This window comes from Bombina bombina, chromosome 1, assembly GCF_027579735.1.
Source record: "Bombina bombina isolate aBomBom1 chromosome 1, aBomBom1.pri, whole genome shotgun sequence".
NCBI lineage: Eukaryota > Metazoa > Chordata > Amphibia > Anura > Bombinatoridae > Bombina > Bombina bombina.
Window position 1 is genome coordinate 390,107,253 of NC_069499.1, and position 26,295 is coordinate 390,133,547.

At 41.9% G+C, this 26,295-nt stretch overlaps 2 protein-coding genes across 5 annotated transcripts in view; one reads left to right on the forward strand and one right to left on the reverse strand.

Annotated features, from left to right (window-relative positions):
- ORC4 (origin recognition complex subunit 4) overlaps positions 1-26,295 on the reverse strand; it is a 348,821-nt gene that overhangs the window by 245,990 nt on the left and 76,536 nt on the right. The window lies entirely within an intron of this gene.
- On the forward strand, positions 11,164-12,147 carry LOC128643063 (THUMP domain-containing protein 1-like). The gene has a single exon (XM_053696000.1). The coding sequence runs from the start codon at positions 11,206-11,208 to the stop codon at positions 12,145-12,147; it is 942 nt and encodes a 313-aa protein (XP_053551975.1). The 5' UTR covers positions 11,164-11,205.

The window sequence follows — 26,295 nt, forward strand, 5'->3', positions numbered from 1 at the left end:
AAAAAATGAAACAGTGTTAACACGGAAAATAGCTACTATGACAAAATAAAGGTCTGCCACAATATATCAGGAATTATGAGTAAATATGCGTAGCAGTTATTGCATAATAGATAGTAGCTTGAAAAATATGTAAGAGGTTACAGACTGTACCTGGAGGGTAAAACAAAGTTTTTAGAAAGTTGAAGAGAAATCTCACAGCTTGAATTGGGGAAGCGGTTGCAGCGCTGATGCCGAAGAAGTTGGCGTGTGACGTCACAGCTCCACGATGCAGGGCGGAGGATTTGGCTGAATGGAGTAAGCTGACAGCAACGGCTGGGAAAAAATGTCAATCCGGTAACAAGAGATGTAGGCTGGTTTCAGCAAGATAAGTTTGGTGAATCCGGAAAGATAGATTTTAGGATGAAATCCAAAGAGGTAAATTAGTGCTCAGTTTGAATCACACTATGGTTAGTGGAAAACAATAACAAGCAAAGTGGAGAGGGGGGAGGAGGCTTAAATAGCATAGCAGGTGAATTGATCAGACAATTAAAGGGATATTCTCAGTAAAAGTAACAGGTTGTTATTAAACAATATGTAATCGTGACAGGATGCTCCCCTAAATGATCCACTCCGTGGATCAGGGATGAGGACGATCCGGATTCTGCTGATGGAATTGCGAGATGAGTCTGGGGGCAGAAATATTAACAGCTGGCTCCCAAGAGTCATGTTCTGAAGTGTAGCCTTTCCATCTTATCAGATACTGTAAGTTACCCCTATACATTCTAGAGTCAAGTATGGATTTAACCTCATATTCAATGTTGGGATCAATGGAGATAGGAGGTATACTTTGGCGTGAAGTGGCATCTCGTACAGAACGGTAGGGTTTCAGTAGGGAAACATGGAAGGTAGGGTGCTAGGTAATTGTAACCGAACTGCATTCTCATTTATGATTTTGATTATCTGAAAAGGACCAATGAATAATGGTGAAAGTTTCTTGCTAGGAGTATTAAGATGTAAGTTTTTGGTTGACAGCCAAACTAGATCTCCAAGGGAGTACTGTGGTGGAGCCATCCTTCTTAAGTCGCAATAAAGTTTCTGTTTGGTTTTAGCTTGTTCAATAGCGGTCCTGACTTTTGCAAAATTAGAAGTGATGGAATTTGTTAAATCAGAGATATATGGTAGTGAACTGATTTGGGGTAGTAGTTGAAATGTTGGATGGAATCCATAGTTAATGAAGAATGGAGTCTGGTTGGTTGTGGAATGTACTGTGTTGTTGAAGGTAAATTCAGCATAGGGCAGATGTTGAGACCAAGAGTGTTGGTCGAAATGACAATAAGACCTTAGGAATTGTTCAATGCTTTGGTTAGACCTTTCAGTCTGACCATTAGTCTGAGGGTGATAAGAGGTTGAAAGTCTTTTGTCAATACTGAAAATCTTGCAAAATTCAGTCCAGAGAGAACTAGTAAACTGCGAGCCACGGTCTGTTAAAATCCGTCGAGGGAGACCGTGAAGTCTGAAGACGTGTAGTAAGAGCAAATGTATAGTTTCGGCAGCGGTAGGTAGCTTGTGGTACGGTATGAGATGTATCATCTTACTGAATAAGTCCACCACGACAAGGATAGTAGTATTATTGGAGGATCTGGGGAGATCAACGACATAATCCAAGGCTATGTCGGCCCAAGGTCGTGTTGGAGTAGGTAAAGGCATGAGTAACCCATAGGGCCTATGTTTTGATCTTTTAGTGGTAGCACATACTGAACAGGTGTTAATGTACTTCATTATGTCGGTATTCATATCAGGCCACCAGTAACTCCTTTTAATAAGCTCTTGTGTGTTGTGGATTCCGGTGTGTCCAGCAAATAAGGATTCATGAGCTGAATGTAAAATCAAATCTCTGATAGAAGGGGGTACATATAACTTCTCATCAAAGTAATAAAGGGAATCCTGTTTCATTTGTAACTGTTGAAGAGGCTTAGTTTGATCTTTATGTTGTTCTTCTCTTAGGAATGGAATAGAATCAATGAGAAACAACAGGTATTTATTCTCTGGGATTACAGATTCTTTTGGAAGACAGAGATCGGAGGGAGTAGGCAGCCGTGAGAGAGCGTCTGCCTTCTTGTTCTTACTAGCCGGTCTGTAAGTGATAAGGAAATCAAATCTGGAGAAATACAGATTCCAACGAACATGTCGTGCAGTGAGGGTTTTCGTACTTTTAAGGTACTGTAAATTCCTATGATCAGTATACACTATGGTTGGGTATGTCACACCTTCAAGGAGATGACGCCACTGTTCAAAAGCAACCTTGATAGCCAGTAACTCTTTGTCACCCACGGGGTAATGCAACTCAGGAGCCGTCAAACATCTGGAATAAAAAGCTACGGGATGTAGAGGTTTCTTTAGGTGTTCTCTTTGTGAAAGAACAGCTCCAATAGCATAATCGGAGGCATCAACCTCTAATACATATTGGAGTTGGTTGTTAGGGTAGCGTAATATAGGTGCAGAAGTAAATTTTTGTTTTAGGAGATCAAAAGCCTTTTGGGATTCAGCAGTCCAGATGAACTTAATATTTGATTTTGTGAGGTTGGTAAGTGGTTTGGCAATTGCTGCGAAATTATTTATAAATTTTCGGTAAAAATTTGCAAAGCCAAGAAAGCTTTGTACCTGTTTCTTATTACTTGGCTCTGGCCACTGTCGTATGGTGGTGATTTTTGAGTCGTCCATCTGTATGCCAAATTCCGAAATCTGATAACCAAGAAAGGTGATCTGGTTTGTATGAAATATACATTTCTCGGCTTTAGCATATAAAGAATGTGAGCGTAAGCGTGATAATACCTGTCTGACGTGTTTTGTGTGTTCTTCTAATGTTTTTGAATAGATCAAAATATCATCAAGATAGATTACAATATAGGTGTCAAGAATATCTTTGAAGATATCGTTAATAAAGTGTTGGAAGGTTGCCGGGGCGTTGCAGAGACCGAATGGCATGACGGTGTATTCGTACAAGCCATAGCGAGTACGGAACGCCGTCAGCCATTCGTCTCCTGCCCTCATACGAACGAGATTATACGCACCTCAGAGGTCAAGTTTAGTGAAGACCTTGGCACCTTCCAAACGCTCAATTAGCTCTGGGATAAGAGGCAAAGGATACCGATTTTTAACAGTAACCTTGTTCAGCTGCCGGTAGTCCACTATGGGTCTTAAACTGCCATCTTTATTTTTTTACAAAAAACATACCGGCCGCAGCGGGGGAGGTAGATGGTCTGATGAATTCCTTCTGTAGATTTTCCTCAATATATGATTTTAAGTGTTTCAGTTCAGGTTTGGACAACGGGAACACATGACCGCAAGGTATGACTGCACCTGGTAGTAAATCAATAGGGCAGTCATAAATACGATGCGGCGGTAGGTTTTGGGATTCTTTTTTACTGAAAACATCAATAAAGTCGGCATAAACATTAGGTATCTCTATATCAGTGGAGATTTGAGGTGGTTGTAAAAGCAGAGTAGGGTAGCAAGTGGATAAGCAGTAATCAGAATTAAGCTTTACAGTGAGATTTGACCATGATATCAGAGGGTTATGTAATTTTAAGCATTGTAGGCCTAAAATGAAGACGGGGGATGTAATGACATCAAAGGAAATGTACTCCCTATGGTGGTCTGGTGTGGATAGGAGCAATGGTATTGTTTCATAAATTACCGGTCCAGAGGACAGAACATCCCCATCAATTCCCCTTAAAGGTACAGGAGCCTTTTTTTTTATAAGTGGAATTTTATTTTTTGTGGCAAAAGACATCAATGTAAGAGGCAGAAGCACCAGAGTCAATTATCCCTGAAACGTTCACTCGAAGTTGATCCCACTGCAAGAGAAGGCATAGGTTACAGTAGCTTGCAGAGTGTGACACAGCATTTAAGGAATAAAAAGGATGGGAGTTCTTACCCTTATTCTGTTTCTGGAGAATGGGACAGGCTTTGACAGTATGCTCTTCTGATGCACAGTACATGCATACATTCTGGGAGCGCCTTCTTAACTTTTCTTGATTGCTTAATGGGCCTTTAAGAAAACCAATCTCCATAGGTTCAGTGGTATTTTTAACATGAGAATGTGTAGGTAAAGAAGGGTTTTGTTTTTTATGTGTTGACTCATGATAACCTTTCTCGTTTTGTCTCTCCCTAAGCCTTCTGTCAATACTGATACTGAGATTAATTAGTTCCTCCAAAGTGTGAGGAATTTCAATGCGAGAGAGTTCGTCTTTAATAGATTCTGACAAACCCAATCTAAACTGTTTTTTTAGAGACAAATTATTCCATTGGGTGTCAGTAGCTAGCCTCTTAAAATCTGCAATATAATCTTCTACATCTCTTTTTTTTTGTTTAAGAGAGCGCATTGCAGTTTCAGCGGTTAATTGTTTGTAAGGGTCGTCATAAAGCTGACCAAGGGTAGAAAAGAAGGTATCTAGAGAGTTAAGTATATCATCGTTTGTCTCCAGGAAGGAATTAGCCCAGCTTCTGGGTTCTGCTCTTAAATAGGAAATGGTAGTCATCACCTTAACTCTGTCAGTGGGATATGTGTATGGTTTTAGTGCAAACAACAGAAGACAAGAGTTTTTAAAATCTCTAAATTGTTTTCTATCCCCTGAGAATACATCTGGGAGACTAACTTGTGGTTCCTGGAACCGGGTTCTACTATCTACAAAGTCTTTAATATAAGTTTTCAGTCCCTGGTTTTCTTGTTTGAGGGTATTAAGGCCATCAGTTAATGCATCCACTTTTTGAGGGAGAGTTTGTATCTGATTAGACATCTCAGAGGGATCCATGTTTTATGGCTTGTTATTCTGTAATGTCAAAGATACTATGTTGTAGTATGCAATAATATAAATGAATCACAACTGCCGAGATTATAGGATTTGTAGCAAGGTTTAAACAAGATAATAACATGGATTACTAAAAGAAGTAATGTCAGAATCCGAGTGTAAACTTTGCAATTTGTTATATGGTTAAATAGCATTAGATATTTCTATAGCTGTATCGAGTAAATAAATACTGGAGGAACAACAGAAAAACCGTGTCTATAACCAGAGAAAAAATGAAACAGTGTTAACACGGAAAATAGCTACTATGACAAAATAAAGGTCTGCCACAATATATCAGGAATTATGAGTAAATATGCGTAGCAGTTATTGCATAATAGATAGTAGCTTGAAAAATATGTAAGAGGTTACAGACTGTACCTGGAGGGTAAAACAAAGTTTTTAGAAAGTTGAAGAGAAATCTCACAGCTTGAATTGGGGAAGCGGTTGCAGCGCTGATGCCGAAGAAGTTGGCGTGTGACGTCACAGCTCCACGAGGCAGGGCGGAGGATTTGGCTGAATGGAGTAAGCTGACAGCAACGGCTGGGAAAAAATGTCAATCCGGTAACAAGAGATGTAGGCTGGTTTCAGCAAGATAAGTTTGGTGAATCCGGAAAGATAGATTTTAGGATGAAATCCTAAGAGGTAAATTAGTGCTCAGTTTGAATCACACTATGGTTAGTGGAAAACAATAACAAGCAAAGTGGAGAGGGGGGAGGAGGCTTAAATAGCATAGCAGGTGAATTGATCAGACAATTAAAGGGATATTCTCAGTAAAAGTAACAGGTTGTTATTAAACAATATGTAATCGTGACAGTCACACAATATGGCCATATTCTGCTCAGCCAGTCACCACTTACAAGGTGTCCCAAAATAGACTGGTCCTAACACTATAAATTTTAATCTTACTGGGCTGAATCCTTTGATTCTAATATAGAATTCCAACTCTGTTGTTCTATATAGTGTTAGGACCAGTCTATTTTGGGACACCTTGTAAGATCCCAATATTATTTAAGAGTATAGAGTTTTAAACAGGCATTTTTGCAGACTTTATATCAAAATAAGTGTGGTTTCATTTTGGATGTGCGCTAATACTGTGGCTTGAATTGAATCGTATTTTTTCTGACTCTTTTCCTTTTAGATCTAATGTCATAATGTACAGCCGCTTTATCGATGATATAAAAATCATTTGGGATAAAATTGTGGGACATACAGTGGATATGTTTATAAACTTTATGAATGATAATGACTATAATCTAACATTCACTGCTAACACTAATACAACTAGCATTGATTTTTTGGACTTATGTATTGAAAGTAGAAGTGACACAATCATAACATCCACTTACCGAAAACCCTTGGCACGTAACACTATACTATGAGCTGATTCATGTCACCTTTCTCACTTAAAGAAAGGCATACCAAAAGCCCAGTATCTACTACTAAGGCGCAACTGTACAGAATTGACAAAATATCATACACAAGCAGAGGAACTGACCTCCAGATTAGTTGAAAGGGGCTATCATAAGCACTCTTTAAAACAAACAGAATTACAGGTGGCAAGAATGAACAGACAGGACTTATTTACCACTAAAAGTAACATCAAGACCAGTGCATTTACCCAAACTGACACTCATAAGAACATGTTGTTTATCACTCAGTTTAGTAAACAATATCAACAAATTTGTAGAATTGTGAAGAAAAACTTAACCATCCTTAAGGGTGATGAGACACTAACAGAAATCCTCACACAGGGAGTCAGATGTGTAGCTAGAAAAGCCCCAACATTGGGTGATATTACAAGAAGGAATTTTGCGGGTAAGCTCCCCCCCCCCAATACCAACTGGTTGAGCCCTAGAACTGGTTGCTTCAAGTGTGGCCATGTCCCCTGCAAAGGGTGTACTTGTATAACAGTGACAAATAACTTTTCCTCTAACATCACTAAACAATCCTTCCATATAAAGGATAGAACCCCTCATTTTCCACTTCTTGATTAGAGTTTGAACACTGCCGATTTGCATTCTCAATTCCTTGGATATCTTTTTATATCCCTTTCCTGTTTTATACAGTTCATCTACCTTTTCCCGCAGATCCTGACAATTCTTTTGCTTTCCCCATGACTCAGAATCCAGAAACGTCAGTGCAGCACTGGATGAAAGATGCAAGGGTCTGTCAGGAGTCAAGAAACTCATTGACCTTTTATACACACACACACACACACACACATTACAAGCAAACAGATCACAGGTGAGGATGGTTAACTTTATTAGCCATTCAAACCCCATTTATATCAACTTGTGTGCATGTTATCAGGGCAAAATCACCAGGGTATGTAAACTTTTGATCAGGGTCATTTGGGTAGTTTCTGTTGTCATTATGATTTAAAAAAAAAAAAAAAAAAAAAAAAAAAAAAAAAGAGTAAAAACAGTTGAATATATATATATATATATATATATATATATATATATATATATATATATATACACACACACAGAGTTAAGTTTCATTTAGATAATTGCATCATAATATTAATAAGAAAAAATGGGGTTACAAAGCTTAAAGCTTATATTAGGCTGCAGTTTGCTATTCATACTTTATGTGACCGATCAGCCAATAGAATGCAAGCTCAATCTGATTGGCTGATTGGATCAGCCAATCCGATTGAACTTGAATCTGATTGGCTGATTCAATCAGTCAATCAGATTTTTCCTACCTTAATTCCAATTGGCTGATAGAATTCTATCAGCCAATCGGAATTCGAGGGACGCCATCTTGGATGACGTCATTTAAAGGAACCTTCATTCGGCGAGTAGGCGTCGGTAGAAGAGGATGGATCCGTGTCGGCTGGAAGAAGATGGCTCCGCTCCGGATGGATGAAGATAGATGCCGCTTGGATGAAGATGTCTACCGGTCCGGATGGCCTCTTCTGCCCGGATAGGATGAAGACTTCTGCCGCTCCGGATGTCTTCTTTTGGTCCATCGGTGCTCGGCTGGGTGAAGACGACTCAAGGTAGGGAGATCTTCAGGGGGGTAGTGTTAGGTTTATTTAAGGGGGGTTTGGGTTAGAGTAGGGGTATGTGGGTGGTGGGTTGTAATGTTGGGGGATGGTATTGTGTTTTTTTACAGGCAAAAGAGCTGATTTCTTTGGGGCATTCCCCGCAAAAAGCCCTTTTAAGGGCTGGTAAGGTAATAGAGCTGTTAACTTTTTAATTTAGATTAGGGTAGGGAATTTTTTTATTTTGGGGGGCTTTGTTATTTTATTAGGGGGCTTAGAGTAGGTGTAATTAGCTTAAAATTCTTGTAAACTTTGTATTTGTAGTTAATTGATTTAATTTATTTATTAATAGTGTAGTGTTAGGTTTAAAAATAAATACAAAGTTGCCTGTAAAATAAATATAAATCCTAAAATAGCTACAATATAATTATTCGTTATATTGTAGCTATATTAGGGTTTATTTTACAGGTAAGTATTTAGTTTTAAATAGGAATACTTTAGTTAATAATATTTAATTTATTTTGTTACAATAAAATTATATTTAACTTAGGGGGGGGGTTAGGGTTAGATTTAGCTTTAGGGATTAATACATTTATTATAGTAGCGGCGAGGTCCGGTCGGCAGATTAGGGGTTAATACTATTTATTATAGGGTTTTCGAGGCGGTTTAGGGGTTAATACATTTATAAGAGTAGCGGCGAGCTCAGGTCGGCAGATTAGGGGGTTAATAATTGTAGTTAGGTAGCTGCGACGTGGGGGGGGGAGATTAGGGGTTAATAAATATAATATAGGGGTCGGCGATGTGCGGTCGGCAGATTAGGGGTTACATTTTTTTATTATAGTGGCGGCGATGTGGGGGGGGGGCTCGGTTTAGGGGTACATAGGTAGTTTATGGGTGTTAGTGTACTTTAGAGCACAGTAGTTAAGAGCTTTATGAACCGGCGTTAGCCCAGAAAGCTCTTAACTACTGACTTTTTTCTGCGGCTAGAGTCTTGTCGGTAGAGGGTCTAATGCTCACTTCAGCCAAGACTCTAAATACCGGCGTTAGGAAGATCCCATTGAAAAGATAGGATACGCAATTGGCGTAAGGGGATCTGCGGTATGGAAAAGTCGCAGCTTGGAAGTGAGCGTTAGACCCTTTCCTGGCTGACTCTAAATACCAGCGGGTGGTAAAAAGCAGCATTAGGACCCCTTAACGCTGCTTTTGACGGCTACCGCAGAACTATAAATCTAGGCGCATGTTTCTATGTTGTCCTGCACCCCCTCCCCAACATTGCTCCATATGATGGTTTGGTTGCTGACCAGCCCCTACTCCTTTTGTTTTTTATCTTTCCCCATCAGCTTTCCAGTTCTGTCACAGAACAAAATGAAAGTAAGGAACAGGGCCATGTGCACATATAGCACACAATCAAAAACAGTCATACATACAGTACATAAACACCCACATACACACACACACTAAGCTCATACAGGGACAGCACAATATACATAGCTCTGTGATATGGTGTATAGGGACAACACAGTCTATACACACAGCTCTGTACAGTGTATAGTGACAGCTCAGAGTAACACATAGCTCTCTGTATGGGCAGCAAATTGGATACACACAGCAACCTGTATAGTGTACAGGGGCAGGGCAGCACATTGTATACACACAGCTACCATAGTGTGTAGGGAAGACAGCAACCTTTGTAGTGAGAGACAGCACAATACATTAGGTAGCTGTGTGTATATAACATGCTGTCCCTATTGATTATACAGAGGGCTGTGTATAGTGTATATAGGTGTTTCCAAAGCTGCTGTCTGTGGCAACTAAACGTATGGCCACATTTGCAGATTTTGCAGAATCTTCATTCTGCCCATGTATTTAACCATGAACAACAGTGCCCCTAACCATTTGCTTATATATGTGCCACTGGGTTAGAACTCGCAAGCTCCACCCTCAAGGCAGCAAAGCTCACCCTAAGCCATCGTGGGAGACCATCCCACAGAGAATCCCGAAAAATATCGACAACAACTCTCGTCCAGGAAAAAATCTAGACCTTAGAAGAACATCCAATACCAGCAGCCACTGGAAGAACACAGTCAAGACTCAACAGAGCAGCCAGATTCACAACCCCCACTCCGAGGTAACTGATTCAGTCCAAAAGCATTGGCAACGTCCGAATACAAAGAATATAAAATTCTCCGAACCACACCACAAAGGAAAAAGGAGGGGCCTAAGAGGGAACAAACCCATGGGAGAACAACTCTGTCTATTATATAATCTTGCTTGCCACCACAACGTTAAGACAGAAATACTAGGTGCTTGGGTTCCAGAACCCCTACACGGCTCCCTTCCAAAGAAGGAACACTCCCAAATAAGGGAGATAGGACACTTTACAGCGTCCCATTACCAGAATTCAGCCCCAAGACCCCTTGCACGCAAGGAAGGGCAGAACCCCTCAAAAAACGAGAAGAAGTACCTATGGGGCTTTATTGATACTGTATTCTGAAACCTCCCCGAAGGAGGGAGAACGCAAAGGAACCGCTTCCCCAGCCATAGGCATGGAGAAGAGATGAGAGAAACGGTAAAAAAAACAGCTATTGATAAGGACCATTCAGCCATACCGACAGCTCAGTTGAAACAAAAAACCACAAGCCCACATCAAGGTGCAATAGCAGCCCCTGACAACAACTGTAAGATCCCACCTGAGAGACAGCAAACTAAACCCTTAGGGGACATGCAGATGTTCCCAACCCGAAAGGTTTGAAACCGAACCGTCCAGGACCAATCCAGATCTGGACCCCGAATTTCAAACAAAAGACATGGCCATAAGTCAGATCCCCAGGACCTGAGACCGGTCGATGATCTAACTCCCTGAGAAACCATCAAGTCACCTCATATGGAGAAGTGCAGCCTAGGCAGTGCATCCCACATCCCAATGTCCCTGGACATTGGACGCCTGAAATAGATACAGACCAAAGAGCCTAGAGAGACATCTTAACAGGCCTAAGAAGAGGGAAACCAGCACTCAGAGCTGCGTCTGATTCCAGGACCCTCAGCTTGCAAACCCAGATAGCTAGATCTCTTAGAGAGTCAAATGGGCCACTAAGATCACAGGTTTACTAGGGAAGGCTCCAAACAAGCCCGAGGATGAGGAGACAATAATATCTCCAAAGACCCTTACAGCATCATCCTCCCAGAAAATCCTGTACCACACAGGAAAAACGGTGGGAACCTCACAACTCCTGGCAGACAAGTCGACCAGGGTAAAAAACAAAAAAGGGACTCACCCCAAACCCCTGCGCTCCCAATTAAAGAGCGTGCAACATACTAAAAAAGGAAGTAATGGGCAGAGACGTGCAGTTGTTGTAGTGGAATCAGAAGGTGTTTTTGGTCAATATGAGCGAGGAGAGTGGCAAGAGGAGGAGAAAGGCTCAATACGTGGGCAGTGCCAAGCGGCATAGGGGGAGTAAGCAGCTGGATGTGGGCATGCAAGGTATCCTCATCACATGCAACATGAACGAGAGGAAGTGTGTAGGAGAAGCGTACAGTCTGCTCAATGAGTATGGGGATCAGTTGTATGGGCCAGAGAAGTTATCTGAGAAGGATGACGGAACATCGGAAAGTGAGGAAGATGCAGAGGAAGCTCTGAAAAAAGAAGTTAATGAGATTCGCTCTTCAATAGAAAAAAACCTGCGCAGGTTCCAGTCAATTGAGAGTGGAGCCAACAATGTTGTTTTTATCAGGACCCTCAAAATAGATCCTGAGAAGTTGGTGCATCACATTCTAAAAGATATTTACACAACCAAAAAAAAGAAGACGCGAGTCATTCTCCGTATGTTGCCGGTCTCTGGTACCTGTAAGGCTTTCCCTGAGGATCTCAAGAAATACGCAGAAACCTTCTTTGAGCCGTGGTTTAAAGCTCCAAACAAGGGAACCTTCCAAATTGTATACAAAGCACGTAACAACAATCACATGAACAGGGATGAAGTCATCAAAGACCTGGCCGGAATTGTTGGAAACCAGAATCCGGAGAACAAAGTTGACCTGAGCAATCCGGAATACACCATTGTAGTGGAAATAATTAAGAATGTCTGCTGTCTGAGTGTTGTGAAGGACTATATGCTGTTTAGAAAGTACAATCTGCAGGAAGTGGTGAAGAGCAGTGGTGCAGAACAGCCACAAAAGGATTCAACAAAGGATGAGAATCCGCCAGAGGCTAAAAACGACAACGTGCCGCAAGATGCTTCAAAGGACGATGAGGCGCAAGATGATTCCAAGGAAATAAACGACAAGAAGCCGGAAGATGCTAAGGAGGCTCCAGATGTTGCAAGCACATAAATGTTTATAAAACCGTAGTAGTTTCTAGTGGTAAAAAAAGGTTCTCTGTCTGTGGAGTTGAATTTGTGTTGTATGCAGGGACCTCACATTTAGTTAATATTATTTGATCTTTCAGTTCCTTATTTGCCAGGAGCAGAGCTCTCAATTTTTGATGGATTGGTTCAGTTTTTGAAACCTGTGTTCCTCCTTATACTTTTTATATCCCGGTTTCACAAAGTGAAACCTGCAACTGCTGAAATGCACCAGAAATTCCCAGCTCCGCCTTCATTCCAGTACTAGATCACTTAGCTCCGCCCCTTAGTTAAAATTGTAAATGTTGGGAGGTGAGGAGAGGTACCGCAGACAGTTGCAAATACAGTTATCTAGAGAACAAATAGTTCACACTCTGACATGTCTTGAACTGTGAGTGTATGGATTTTTTTTTTATTATTAATAGTGGTTAATTACAGTTCTATGTAATATACAGAGAAATATAAAGAGCGGTATTTGTCCTGGATTACTGATAATCTACTTGAGAGAACATCATAGAATTTTTGTTTTACAATGTATGAAAAAAGTTGTTTTGCTGTATTAGAAAAGGAATGATATCTTCAGGATTTTAGCTTATCCTCTCTGTTAGAGATATTGTAGTGTAAAAAAAAAAAAAAAAAGGTTAGAGCGTTTTATTTTTAAACAAATTACTTATTTAGTCAAAATCATACTCTTGCTCCAGATTAGGATACCGTTAGTGATTGGAGCATATGCATGTATGCTTACGCCTGATTGGCTCACAGCTGTATCCTTATCTGCATTGGTACAGGAACAAAACCAAAACCAAAGTATTTAACACCCTTTTGTGGAGCTGAAATATGTAGGAACAAAAAACAGAATTTATGTTTACCTGATAAATTACTTTCTCCAACGGTGTGTCCGGTCCACGGCGTCATCCTTACTTGTGGGATATTCTCTTCCCCAACAGGAAATGGCAAAGAGCCCAGCAAAGCTGGTCACATGATCCCTCCTAGGCTCCGCCTACCCCAGTCATTCGACCGACGTTAAGGAGGAATATTTGCATAGGAGAAACCATATGAAACCGTGGTGACTGTAGTTAAAGAAAATAAATTATCAGACCTGATTAAAAAACCAGGGCGGGCCGTGGACCGGACACACCGTTGGAGAAAGTAATTTATCAGGTAAACATAAATTCTGTTTTCTCCAACATAGGTGTGTCCGGTCCACGGCGTCATCCTTACTTGTGGGAACCAATACCAAAGCTTTAGGACACGGATGATGGGAGGGAGCAAATCAGGTCACCTAGATGGAAGGCACCACGGCTTGCAAAACCTTTCTCCCAAAAATAGCCTCAGAAGAAGCAAAAGTATCAAACTTGTAAAATTTGGTAAAAGTGTGCAGTGAAGACCAAGTCGCTGCCCTACATATCTGATCAACAGAAGCCTCGTTCTTGAAGGCCCATGTGGAAGCCACAGCCCTAGTGGAATGAGCTGTGATTCTTTCGGGAGGCTGCCGTCCGGCAGTCTCGTAAGCCAATCTGATGATGCTTTTAATCCAAAAAGAGAGAGAGGTAGAAGTTGCTTTTTGACCTCTCCTTTTACCGGAATAAACAACAAACAAGGAAGATGTTTGTCTAAAATCCTTTGTAGCATCTAAATAGAATTTTAGAGCGCGAACAACATCCAAATTGTGCAACAAACGTTCCTTCTTCGAAACTGGTTTCGGACACAGAGAAGGTACGATAATCTCCTGGTTAATGTTTTTGTTAGAAACAACTTTTGGAAGAAAACCAGGTTTAGTACGTAAAACCACCTTATCTGCATGGAACACCAGATAAGGAGGAGAACACTGCAGAGCAGATAATTCTGAAACTCTTCTAGCAGAAGAAATTGCAACCAAAAACAAAACTTTCCAAGATAATAACTTAATATCAACGGAATGTAAGGGTTCAAACGGAACCCCCTGAAGAACTGAAAGAACTAAGTTGAGACTCCAAGGAGGAGTCAAAGGTTTGTAAACAGGCTTGATTCTAACCAGAGCCTGAACAAAGGCATGAACATCTGGCACAGCTGCCAGCTTTTTATGAAGTAACACAGACAAGGCAGAAATCTGTCCCTTCAGGGAACTTGCAGATAATCCTTTTTCCAATCCTTCTTGAAGGAAGGATAGAATCTTAGGAATCTTAACCTTGTCCCAAGGGAATCCTTTAGATTCACACCAACAGATATATTTTTTCCAAATTTTGTGGTAAATCTTTCTAGTTACAGGCTTTCTGGCCTGAACAAGAGTATCGATAACAGAATCTGAGAACCCTCGCTTCGATAAGATCAAGCGTTCAATCTCCAAGCAGTCAGCTGGAGTGAGACCAGATTCGGATGTTCGAACGGACCTTGAACAAGAAGGTCTCGTCTCAAAGGTAGCTTCCATGGTGGAGCCGATGACATATTCACCAGATCTGCATACCAAGTCCTGCGTGGCCACGCAGGAGCTATCAAGAACACCGACGCCCCTTCCTGATTGATCCTGGCTACCAGCCTGGGGATGAGAGGAAACGGCGGGAATACATAAGCTAGTTTGAAGGTCCAAGGTGCTACTAGTGCATCCACTAGAGCCGCCTTGGGATCCCTGGATCTGGACCCGTAGCAAGGAACTTTGAAGTTCTGACGAGAGGCCATCAGATCCATGTCTGGAATGCCCCACAGTTGAGTGACTTGGGCAAAGATTTCCGGATGGAGTTCCCACTCCCCCGGATGCAATGTCTGACGACTCAGAAAATCCGCTTCCCAATTTTCCACTCCTGGGATGTGGATAGCAGACAGGTGGCAGGAGTGAGACTCCGCCCATAGAATGATTTTGGTCACTTCTTCCATCGCCAGGGAACTCCTTGTTCCCCCCTGATGGTTGATGTACGCAACAGTTGTCATGTTGTCTGATTGAAACCGTATGAACTTGGCCCTCGCTAGCTGAGGCCAAGCCTTGAGAGCATTGAATATCGTTCTCAGTTCCAGAATATTTATCGGTAGAAGAGATTCTTCCCGAGACCAAAGACCCTGAGCTTTCAGGGATCCCCAGACCGCGCCCCAGCCCATCAGACTGGCGTCGGTCGTGACAATGACCCACTCTGGTCTGCGGAAGGTCATCCCTTGTGACAGGTTGTCCAGGGACAGCCACCAACGGAGTGAGTCTCTGGTCCTCTGATTTACTTGTATCCTCGGAGACAAGTTTGTACAGTCCCGATTCCACTGACTGAGCATGCACAGTTGTAATGGTCTTAGATGAATGCGCGCAAAAGGAACTATGTCCATTGCCGCTACCATCATACCTATCACTTCCATGCACTGCGCTATGGAAGGAAGAGGAACGGAATGAAGTATCCGACAAGAGTCTAGAAGTTTTGTTTTTCTGGCCTCTGTCAGAAAAATCCTCATTTCTAAGGAGTCTATTATTGTCCCCAAGAAGGGAACCCTTGTTGACGGATATAGAGAACTCTTTTCCACGTTCACTTTCCATCCGTGAGATCTGAGAAAGGCCAGGACAATGTCCGTGTGAGCCTTTGCTTGAGGAAGGGACGACGCTTGAATCAGAATGTCGTCCAAGTAAGGTACTACAGCAATGCCCCTTGGTCTTAGCACAGCTAGAAGGGACCCTAGTACCTTTGTGAAAATCCTTGGAGCAGTGGCTAATCCGAAAGGAAGCGCCACGAACTGGTAATGCTTGTCCAGGAATGCGAACCTTAGGAACCGATGATGTTCCTTGTGGATAGGAATATGTAGATACGCATCCTTTAAATCCACCGTGGTCATGAATTGACCTTCCTGGATGGAAGGAAGAATTGTTCGAATGGTTTCCATTTTGAACGATGGAACCTTGAGAAACTTGTTTAAGATCTTGAGATCTAAGATTGGTCTGAACGTTCCCTCTTTTTTGGGAACTATGAACAGATTGGAGTAGAACCCCATCCCTTGTTCTCCTAATGGAACAGGATGAATCACTCCCATTTTTAACAGGTCTTCTACACAACGTAAGAATGCCTGTCTTTTTATGTGGTCTGAAGACAACTGAGACCTGTGGAACCTCCCCCTTGGGGGAAGCCCCTTGAATTCCAGAAGATAACCTTGGGAGACTATTTCTAGCGCCCAAGGATCCAGAACATCTCTTGCCCAAGCCCGAGCGAAGAGAGAGAGTCTGCCCCCCACCAGATCCGGTCCCGGATCGGGGGCCAACATTTCATGCTGTCTTGGTAGCAGTGGCAGGTTTCTTGGCCTGCTTTCCCTTGTTCCAGCCTTGCATTGGTCTCCAAGCTGGCTTGGCTTGAGAAGTATTACCCTCTTGCTTAGAGGACGTAGCACTTTGGGCTGGTCCGTTTCTACGAAAGGGACGAAAATTAGGTTTATTTTTGGCCTTGAAAGGCCGATCCTGAGGAAGGGCATGGCCCTTACCCCCAGTGATATCAGAGATAATCTCTTTCAAGTCAGGGCCAAACAGCGTTTTCCCCTTGAAAGGAATGTTAAGTAGCTTGTTCTTTGAAGACGCATCAGCTGACCAAGATTTCAACCAAAGCGCTCTGCGCGCCACAATAGCAAACCCAGAATTCTTAGCCGCTAACCTAGCCAATTGCAAAGTGGCGTCTAGGGTGAAAGAATTAGCCAATTTGAGAGCATTGATTCTGTCCATAATCTCCTCATAAGGAGGAGAATCACTATCGACCGCCTTTACCAGCTCATCGAACCAGAAACACGCGGCTGTAGCGACAGGGACAATGCATGAAATTGGTTGTAGAAGGTAACCCTGCTGAACAAACATCTTTTTAAGTAAACCTTCTAATTTTTTATCCATAGGATCTTTGAAAGCACAACTATCTTCTATGGGTATAGTGGTGCGTTTGTTTAAAGTGGAAACCGCTCCCTCGACCTTGGGGACTGTCTGCCATAAGTCCTTTCTGGGGTCGACCATAGGAAACAATTTTTTAAATATGGGGGGAGGGACGAAAGGAATACCGGGCCTTTCCCATTCTTTATTTACAATGTCCGCCACCCGCTTGGGTATAGGAAAAGCTTCTGGGAGCCCCGGGACCTCTAGGAACTTGTCCATTTTACATAGTTTCTCTGGGATGACCAACTTGTCACAATCATCCAGAGTGGATAATACCTCCTTAAGCAGAATGCGGAGATGTTCCAACTTAAATTTAAACGTAATCACATCAGGTTCAGCTTGTTGAGAAATGTTCCCTGAATCAGTAATTTCTCCCTCAGACAAAACCTCCCTGGCCCCATCAGACTGGTTTAGGGGCCCTTCAGAACCATTATTATCAGCGTCGTCATGCTCTTCAGTATCTAAAACAGAGCAGTCGCGCTTACGCTGATAAGTGTGCATTTTGGCTAAAATGTTTTTGACAGAATTATCCATTACAGCCGTTAATTGTTGCATAGTAAGGAGTATTGGCGCGCTAGATGTACTAGGGGCCTCCTGAGTGGGCAAGACTCGTGTAGACGAAGGAGGGAATGATGCAGTACCATGCTTACTCCCCTCACTTGAGGAATCATCTTGGGCATCATTGTCATTGTCACATAAATCACATTTATTTAAATGAGAAGGAACTCTGGCTTCCCCACATTCAGAACACAGTCTATCTGGTAGTTCAGACATGTTAAACAGGCATAAACTTGATAACAAAGTACAAAAAACGTTTTAAAATAAAACCGTTACTGTCACTTTAAATTTTAAACTGAACACACTTTATTACTGCAATTGCGAAAAAATATGAAGGAATTGTTCAAAATTCACCAAAATTTCACCACAGTGTCTTAAAGCCTTAAAAGTATTGCACCCCAAATTTGGAAGCTTTAACCCTTAAAATAACGGAACCGGAGCCGTTCTTAACTTTAACCCCTTTACAGTCCCTGGAGTCTGCTTTGCTGAGACCCAACCAAGCCCAAAGGGGAATACGATACCAAATGACGCCTTCAGAAAGTCTTTTCTATGTATCAGAGCTCCTCACACATGCGACTGCATGTCATGCCTCTCAAAAACAAGTGCGCAACACCGGCGCGAAAATGAGGCTCTGCCTATGATTTGGGAAAGCCCCTAAAGAGAAAGGTGTCTAAAAAAGTGCCTGCCGATATAAACTTATCAAAATACCCAGATTAAATGATTCCTCAAGGCTAAATGTGTTAATAATGAATCGATTTAGCCCAGAAAAAGTCTACAGTCTTAATAAGCCCTTGTGAAGCCCTTATTTACAATCTTAATAAACATGGCTTACCGGATCCCATAGGGAAAATGACAGCTTCCAGCATTACATCGTCTTGTTAGAATGTGTCATACCTCAAGCAGCAAGAGACTGCTCACTGTTCCCCCAACTGAAGTTAATTCCTCTCAACAGTCCTGTGTGGAACAGCCATGGATTTTAGTAACGGTTGCTAAAATCATTTTCCTCATACAAACAGAAATCTTCATCTCTTTTCTGTTTCTGAGTAAATAGTACATACCAGCACTATTTTAAAATAACAAACTCTTGATTGAATAATAAAAACTACAGTTAAACACTAAAAAACTCTAAGCCATCTCCGTGGAGATGTTGCCTGTACAACGGCAAAGAGAATGACTGGGGTAGGCGGAGCCTAGGAGGGATCATGTGACCAGCTTTGCTGGGCTCTTTGCCATTTCCTGTTGGGGAAGAGAATATCCCACAAGTAAGGATGACGCCGTGGACCGGACACACCTATGTTGGAGAAATCAGAATTTTGGTCTTAACAAAATACTAATGGTGAAAAACGGTCAAAAGGCATTCAGATAAGAGGCGGCCTTCAAGTTCTAAGAAATTAGCATATGAACCTCCTAGCTTTTAACTAAGAATACCAAGAGAACAAAGCAAAATTGCGGATAAAAGTAAATTGGAAAGTTGTTTAAAATGACATGCCCTATCTGAATCATGAGTTTATTTTGGACTTGACTGTCCCTTCAATATAACCCTTCTATTAAGACGGCTATGTTAAAAGGGAAACCTAATTCAAAAATAAAACGCCCTAATTTGTCCCCTACAAAGAGGTTAAACACATTGCTGAAGTTGCACTTGAGAGCCTTAGCACATTAAAGGTTTTCAGCCAATTACAGACATACTTGTAGCAATTTGGTAGTTTTGTTGGCTGCCGAATGCAGAAGAGAGGGTCCACTTGTGGCATTCGGCTCTTTTCAGAGCCAAATTTCTTCTTGTGAAACACTAAGATCTAGATTTGCATAGACCTTAGTGTGTTTACCACAATGTTTATTACAGGGCTAATTCTTGCTCGGTGTCTGCTCAGATTAGATCTTTCTTATAGAGGAGATATATACGTATATTACCGTCTTTAACCTTTTGATGACAGGGTTAATTTGTCTACATCGGAACAATGTAGTTTTATAATTTTTATTATTTAAGTATGTAGTGTTCTTTGTTTTAATGTAAACCTGTTATATATATATATATATATATATATATATATATATATATATATATATCAGGGGTTGACAAATCTGTTTAAAATTTAGGAGCCAGTAAGAATATTTAGGAGCCAGACAGTAAAAAAAAAAAAAATGTGTATATATTTTTTACAAGTAAAACATGATTTTACTTGTAAAGCGCGGCTAATCCCCCTTAAGGGACTCAAGGCGCTGATCATTTTATCAACCTCTAAAGGAGGAAAGGCTGAGTAGACCTCGCCGGGGATCGAACTTGCAACCCTCGATTTGCTACAGTGCAGAGTAGACACAGTGCATGAGTATGCTGAGCTAGCTTTCAGCTAGCATAAGGAACTTCTAGAAAAAAACCCTAAAAAAGGGCACAATGAGTCCTAAATAAAAACACAGAGCAAAAACCCAAGAAACCAGGTCAGGCTAACAGAGACCCAAACCAGTCTCATAGAAACAAGGGGAGGAAACGCCCAGATCCCAGAAATATAGAAACCACGGGATAAGGCCGGAAGTCTAAAACAGAGAGAGGATCTTCTTCTAACACAGTGCAACCGCACTCTAGGAGCAACTGAAGACGAAGGTCCCCAAGTCGCAAAAAGGTATCTCAAAATACCAAAATGTTCTGAACGAAACCATTTGCAGCAAGCTCAAATAGGACAGACTAACAACACCTGAAGCAAAAACACTCCCCGCTGCAGTCACCTAAAAACGACTCTGAAACTTAAATACTTGCGGGGCAAGTAGAAAGCAGCTGAAGATAGGATGCTTCAGATTGCTAAGTATCCACTAACCACAAATCTTGAATGTGGAGAAAGGAGAAACCTCAAAAAGGCTTACTGTCCTCGAATGCCCTGAGGACAAAATAGCAGAGCAACAGATACTGCTCCAACACCAGACCAGTCCAAACAACAGACATGTTTGATAGACAGGGGGACAGAAAGACCCCAACCACAAGCCCCCAGGGAATGGAAAGAAAAAGGGAGGACTCACCCACCCCAACAGAGCTTGAGTGCAAACCAAATCCGCTCCTCCAAAATAGGCAATCTCAAGGAGAACCCCCTAGGACCTGGAACAGAGAAAAGTGCAATAGATCCGTAGGAAGACCTGTCACAACTCTCTAAGACAGTCTCTACATAGAGAGATCAATTTCCAACAGGCGGAACAGAGCCCACAAAAGCGCAGATGCTGCCCCTTACAGAAATAAACCACCTGATCCAACCTCCTATACAAAGGGCAGGACAAAGACCCTCCAGAGAGAGGAAACCCCAACTCATAAGCAAGATGATCTATCCCATCCAAAGGGAAGGGAACAGATAAGAACAGCATACATGTCCACAAGACATGAAGCCCTAGTATGATCAAAACACGGACCGAATGAAAAATCATCTAGACACTACTGTTGACCCAACAGAGAAAAAAACTCCCCATAGAGGAGCACACTCCGTCTGAAGGACAAGTCAGGCCTTAAAGTTTATGCCCGAAGGTGGATGTGAACTCTGGCCTACCTGCTTGCAAGCCCAATGAGCTAGCTCCTATGTGGCAACATAGGGTCCCTGAAAAAAACTGGGTCGTCCTGAACCAGTCCACCGGATCATAAGTTTTCAGACATCCAAGAAGGATCCAAGACAAAAACTCTGGACCCGGAACCCAGAATCGTCCCAGAACGAACGACACCCTCAGGGAACACAAGATACCCCATCTGAATCAAACAGACCTCACAGGGGATGAGAACCGAGAAACCCAGGGAACGGGTACAGGACTCACTCGTAATTCCCAGCCCAAAGGGAAGAGAACACCCTTAGCCGGAGGTCAACACCCCCCCAGCAAGGTACTAGGCCGTGACAAGGTTATGCAATTTCTCTAGAGCCCAAAGGGTAGCACAAAGGGAAATGAAAACGAGAACAGTCACCCGAAAGAGAGTAAAAAGAAAGGCTAGTCTCCATTATCCTTTCAGATTAACGTTTCAGAGGACCACACCCAAGGGAGAAGAATGCAAAGCATCCTGAACCCAGGCAGAAAAACCATCCCCTAAGCAAAAAGCTTTGAAAAAGAGACACCCCTTATCGCCCCTGATATGGAGACGACTAACTACCGAAGGAAGACAGAGCCTCACGGCCTTCACTTCCTAATTAAGCGGCCATAGCCACCAGAAAAACCGGACGAAGTCCAGAAAGTCTCGACCTATAGGAAGAGAACCTCTAAAAGGAACAAGTCCTAAAAAGACACTTCCAAAGAGACCATGAAAGGCAAAACCGTAAGAACGGCGGTATGAAGGACCTAAATCATCCAAGCCTCCAACCCACAACGGGAAGGAACACTCTAGTTCCCAAAAAATTCGGAAACGACTGAGCATGTCGCCACGGATCTCAATGGAGTCCCGGCCCACTAGATTGAAAGGCAAATGAGGACTGAACTAATCCCCCATGCCCCTAACCAACCACGGACACTCAAGACCTCTCAGGATGATAGGTGACGCTTGTAAAATAAAACAAGACAACCACACAAATCCCATTGTGACCACTAAGCGCCCTCACAGGGCCAACCAGACATAAAAAGGTGCCATGTGTCTGAACTAGGCCTCAAGGACAGAAGGATATGTACCCAGTCAGGACCAGCCTGAAACCAAGGGCCCCAACACTGTGAAGGCCACATAGAGTCTCCCCCGATGATGGAGGGATAAGAACAGTCAGACAGCAACTGTTTTGTAAACAGTGCGACCACAAAATCACGAGTATCAATTCCAGAGAGTAAAGTTTCCGAAGGAAACATCATACCACAACATGAGCTTTAGACCAAATAAAAATCATACTCCCCGGATGAAAATAAAAGATAAGGCAACCCATAGGTTATCGCCCAGGAAGAATGGACAGACCCGCAGGACCAGCCCAATAGGGACTTCCAAGCTCAGAACTGGAAAAGGATACACAAATAACAAAAACTATAAGAAAATTACTTCATCCCCTTATGTCTATGTATGAAAGCCAGTCGAAGAGTAAGACCAAATAACAGTGGGAAACGTGCCTTAGTAGGACACAAAGGCGCGCCAGTCTATAATGAAAGGCGCAACATACCTCCGCCGGGACAAAAGGAAACACCGGCACCTCAGGGACAGTCGCTCCCCCGAAAGGCTGAACTGGACCAGGCGATCCCACTCCTGACGAGCCCCGGTTAACGAAACAAGCATAATATCGTAAGCACAGTCCCGGAAGGTGCAGATGCGCCATGCGGAACCGTGCTGTAACCTCCGGTGGGAAAAGGCCACACTCCCTAGAAAGGATAAGTAGCGTTTGGGTTACCTGCATGAGTCGTAAGAGTTGATGGAAGGGAACTTGTCTTGTGAGAAATAGAATCCCCAGAGACGGATGGCTCAGTGGGCACCCAATTCCCTGATCCCGAGGAACAGAGCACTCTAAAACGGCATTCGGAACATAACTGATGGATGTATCACCCGGGCCATTCATATTCTTCGCAAGAAGTAGAGTCTGAATCAGAGACATCCGTCTCCAAGAATCCTCCATAACTGGGACACTGCCACCTCCAGAGAACCAGACACCAGCGGACCAGGATTTCTCCATTGCTACGTGGTCAGGAAAACGGAAATGGAGTCACAAGGTAAATCGTGCAGTCCATGCAAAAGCACGCCCGACCGTAAAGGCTGCGTCACTAGACATAGGCCGTTATGTTCCAAAATAGCCATGATCCGAAGCAACACTACACAGTAGCAGACAGAATCACATAACAAACATGATTATAAACCCCCCTGTTCAATAATCCCCCTCAGGAGATATTAATCCTTGATTCCTAAATACAAAAAGGAGCCTCGCTGAGACCCTATGTTATCGTTATCCCCGAAAGGTTGTAGCCCCTCTCAGATAAACAGGTGAAATTACAATACATCCATGATAAAAGTAAAATGAAACGATCTTACCAGAATCTACTCCATGGAACTGGAACACGGCCCTTCAAGTGTGACAGATAGTAGCGTTGCCTCTGCCATGACTTGAGAGAAAAAAGCAGGCAGCGAAACTCATCAACGCTGATCGCATGTGGAGCTGTTAATATGAGTCGGGATGGTTTCGCAGAAAGACTCTCCCTGCATCTGCGGACTCCAACTTTCGCCCATGCTCTCACTGAGAGGCTGACAGGACTACTTAAAACTCCAGTCCCATGCTGAAGACACTGGCACATTTTGAAAAAAGATGGAGGGTTAATAGATATAATTGAGAACAAACCAAAAATAATATTTAAACGGGTTCCAAATATAAAAGATAAAGTGACTAGAGGATATTTACACAATGAAACGAAAATTACATGGCTTGCAGAAGGCCTAAAAGGTTTTTACAAATGTGGAAAATGTATATGATGTAATAGCTTCACGAACCAAAAAAAGAATGTAAATACTTTCAAATCAAAAATAATAAAGAATATGACATAAAAAAGTAATAACTTGTCAAACAATGTCATATTTATTGGAATGTTCTTGACATTTATTTTATATTGGTAGAACAACCAGACCATTGGTTACTAGACTAAGGGAACATGTTTATATATATTAAAAATGGTTACGAGAAACACTCGTATAATCGTCGTGGTGATTGTGCAAGGGACTCCAAAATAACCGTTTACTTGGTCCCAAATGGATAAAATACTTTTCTCCAGCGGGTAATGCTATTGCTGCGTAGCAGCTAGGTGAATACAGCGCGTATCTGTTGTCTCCTCCTGTGTTTGTGGAGCTGAAAGATCCGGACAACTTCTGAGGGTGAGATTCGCAAGGCGAGGAAGCCTCCCAAGACTCTCCTTCAGGAAATGTTCCAGGGTAAAACCAACTTTTTAGTGCTGCTCCTAGTGGCATGTCGGTGCTGTCTCCGCTTCAGCACAATAGGTACGGTAATTCCTCGTCTACTCCGAGGTTCTGACGTCAGCTGGTCAATACGCCTGCAATAGGCTCAGGAGGAGGGTGTGTGTGATCGGTAATCTGCAAGGGATTTGCAGATAGCATCCGCTACATTGGAGAATGCCAGGGGGTCTGGTGGCTCAAGAGGTATTTCCGTCCGTTATCTTATACGGTAGTTTCATAGATGACATCATTATCATCTGGCAGGAGGATCAAACTCATTCAGTAGAATGATTTATGGCATTTATGAATGATAATTTCAATTTAAATTTTACCTCACAGTCTGACAAACATAGCACCGATTTTTTGGACTTAAAATTGGAAGCCAAAGGGAACTGTATAGTGACATCCACATATAAAAAAATCACAATTTTGAGATCAGACTCATGCCATATTCCCCATCTCAAAAAGGGCATTCCAAAAGCACAATACCTACGTTTGCGTAGGAATTGTACAGCCTTAGAGAAATATTTTGAACAAGCTAGAGATCTTACACTAAGACTCTCAGAAAGAGGGTATTCAAAGAAAATGTTGAAACATTTAGAACATAGAACATCAGAGAGCACATCAAGATAGATCCAGTTTACTTAGACAAAGTAATTGTGACAATGGAAAAAGGAGGACGTTATATCCAAATATATTATTCATTACTCAATACAATAATCAATATAAAGAGGTTTGTAATATAATTTCAAAGGGCATTAAATGCATAGCAAAAAAGGCACCTACGATAGGTGACATAACTAACCAAAATTTTGCTGGCAAAACTCCTTCAAAACAAACCTGGTTGAATGCTAAGAAAGGATCCTTTAAGTGCGGGCACATACCATGTAAAAGTTGCCATTTCACTACCAAAACAAGTTCCTTTTCTTCAAGTGTGACAGGAGATGTTTTCCATATTAGGGATAGATTAGATTGCACATCACAATATGTTATCTATCTTATCACCTGCAAGTGCTGTCTCCAACAGTATGTGGCAGTCACCACTCGTCTTTTGAAGGATAGAATACGTGAACACCTCCTGTCACTAGAGGAAAGAGAACGTAAGACTCCAGTGGCCAAACATTTCCATACTCACGGATTAGGCAAAACTTATTTTTCTTTTATTGCCATTGATCAAATACAAAAACATCCTAGGAGGAGGGGATAGACTAAAAAAGCTCCTCAAAAAGGTGTTTTTTTGGATTATGAAACTCCAGACTAGATACCCCGATGGGATGAATAAAAGAATGGATGTTGATTTATTTACCGATATATAGTACTCTAGCCATTTCTCTGATTTTCAAATAGGGCATTTGTGACTATTAAGTAATCACATTCCATAACATTATGATATGAGTATTTATTCCCCTTCCCTCCCACCACCACTGGGATTAAGTAGGCCGTATCCTCTTTATTATTAATTATTTTCATCTTTGTTTTTTATTTTTAGTCATCATTTATATATTTATTTTTTTTAAATTGTAGATTTTTAGCTTATCTATGTTTATTTTATTGTTTTACATATAAAGCTCCTTTTTAGTTTAGCTATTTCTGAAGCGTCTCATGTATAAATACATTGTATGTTTTAAGTACAGAATTTGGCCCGAAGTATAGGAACATTGAGTACACATTGTCACTTTAAGGAGACTTATTTACTCCATTTAAATGTCATCTTCGTGATCCTTACCTGGAGCCAAAAATGCATCAGGATTATGGATACTAGCTATTACCATAACTTGGTCTATACAAATAATTCATGTCTATACTCATATGATGTTCCATTTTTGCTATTATTATTTCTGATGTTTATATATATTTATTATCCGAAACTG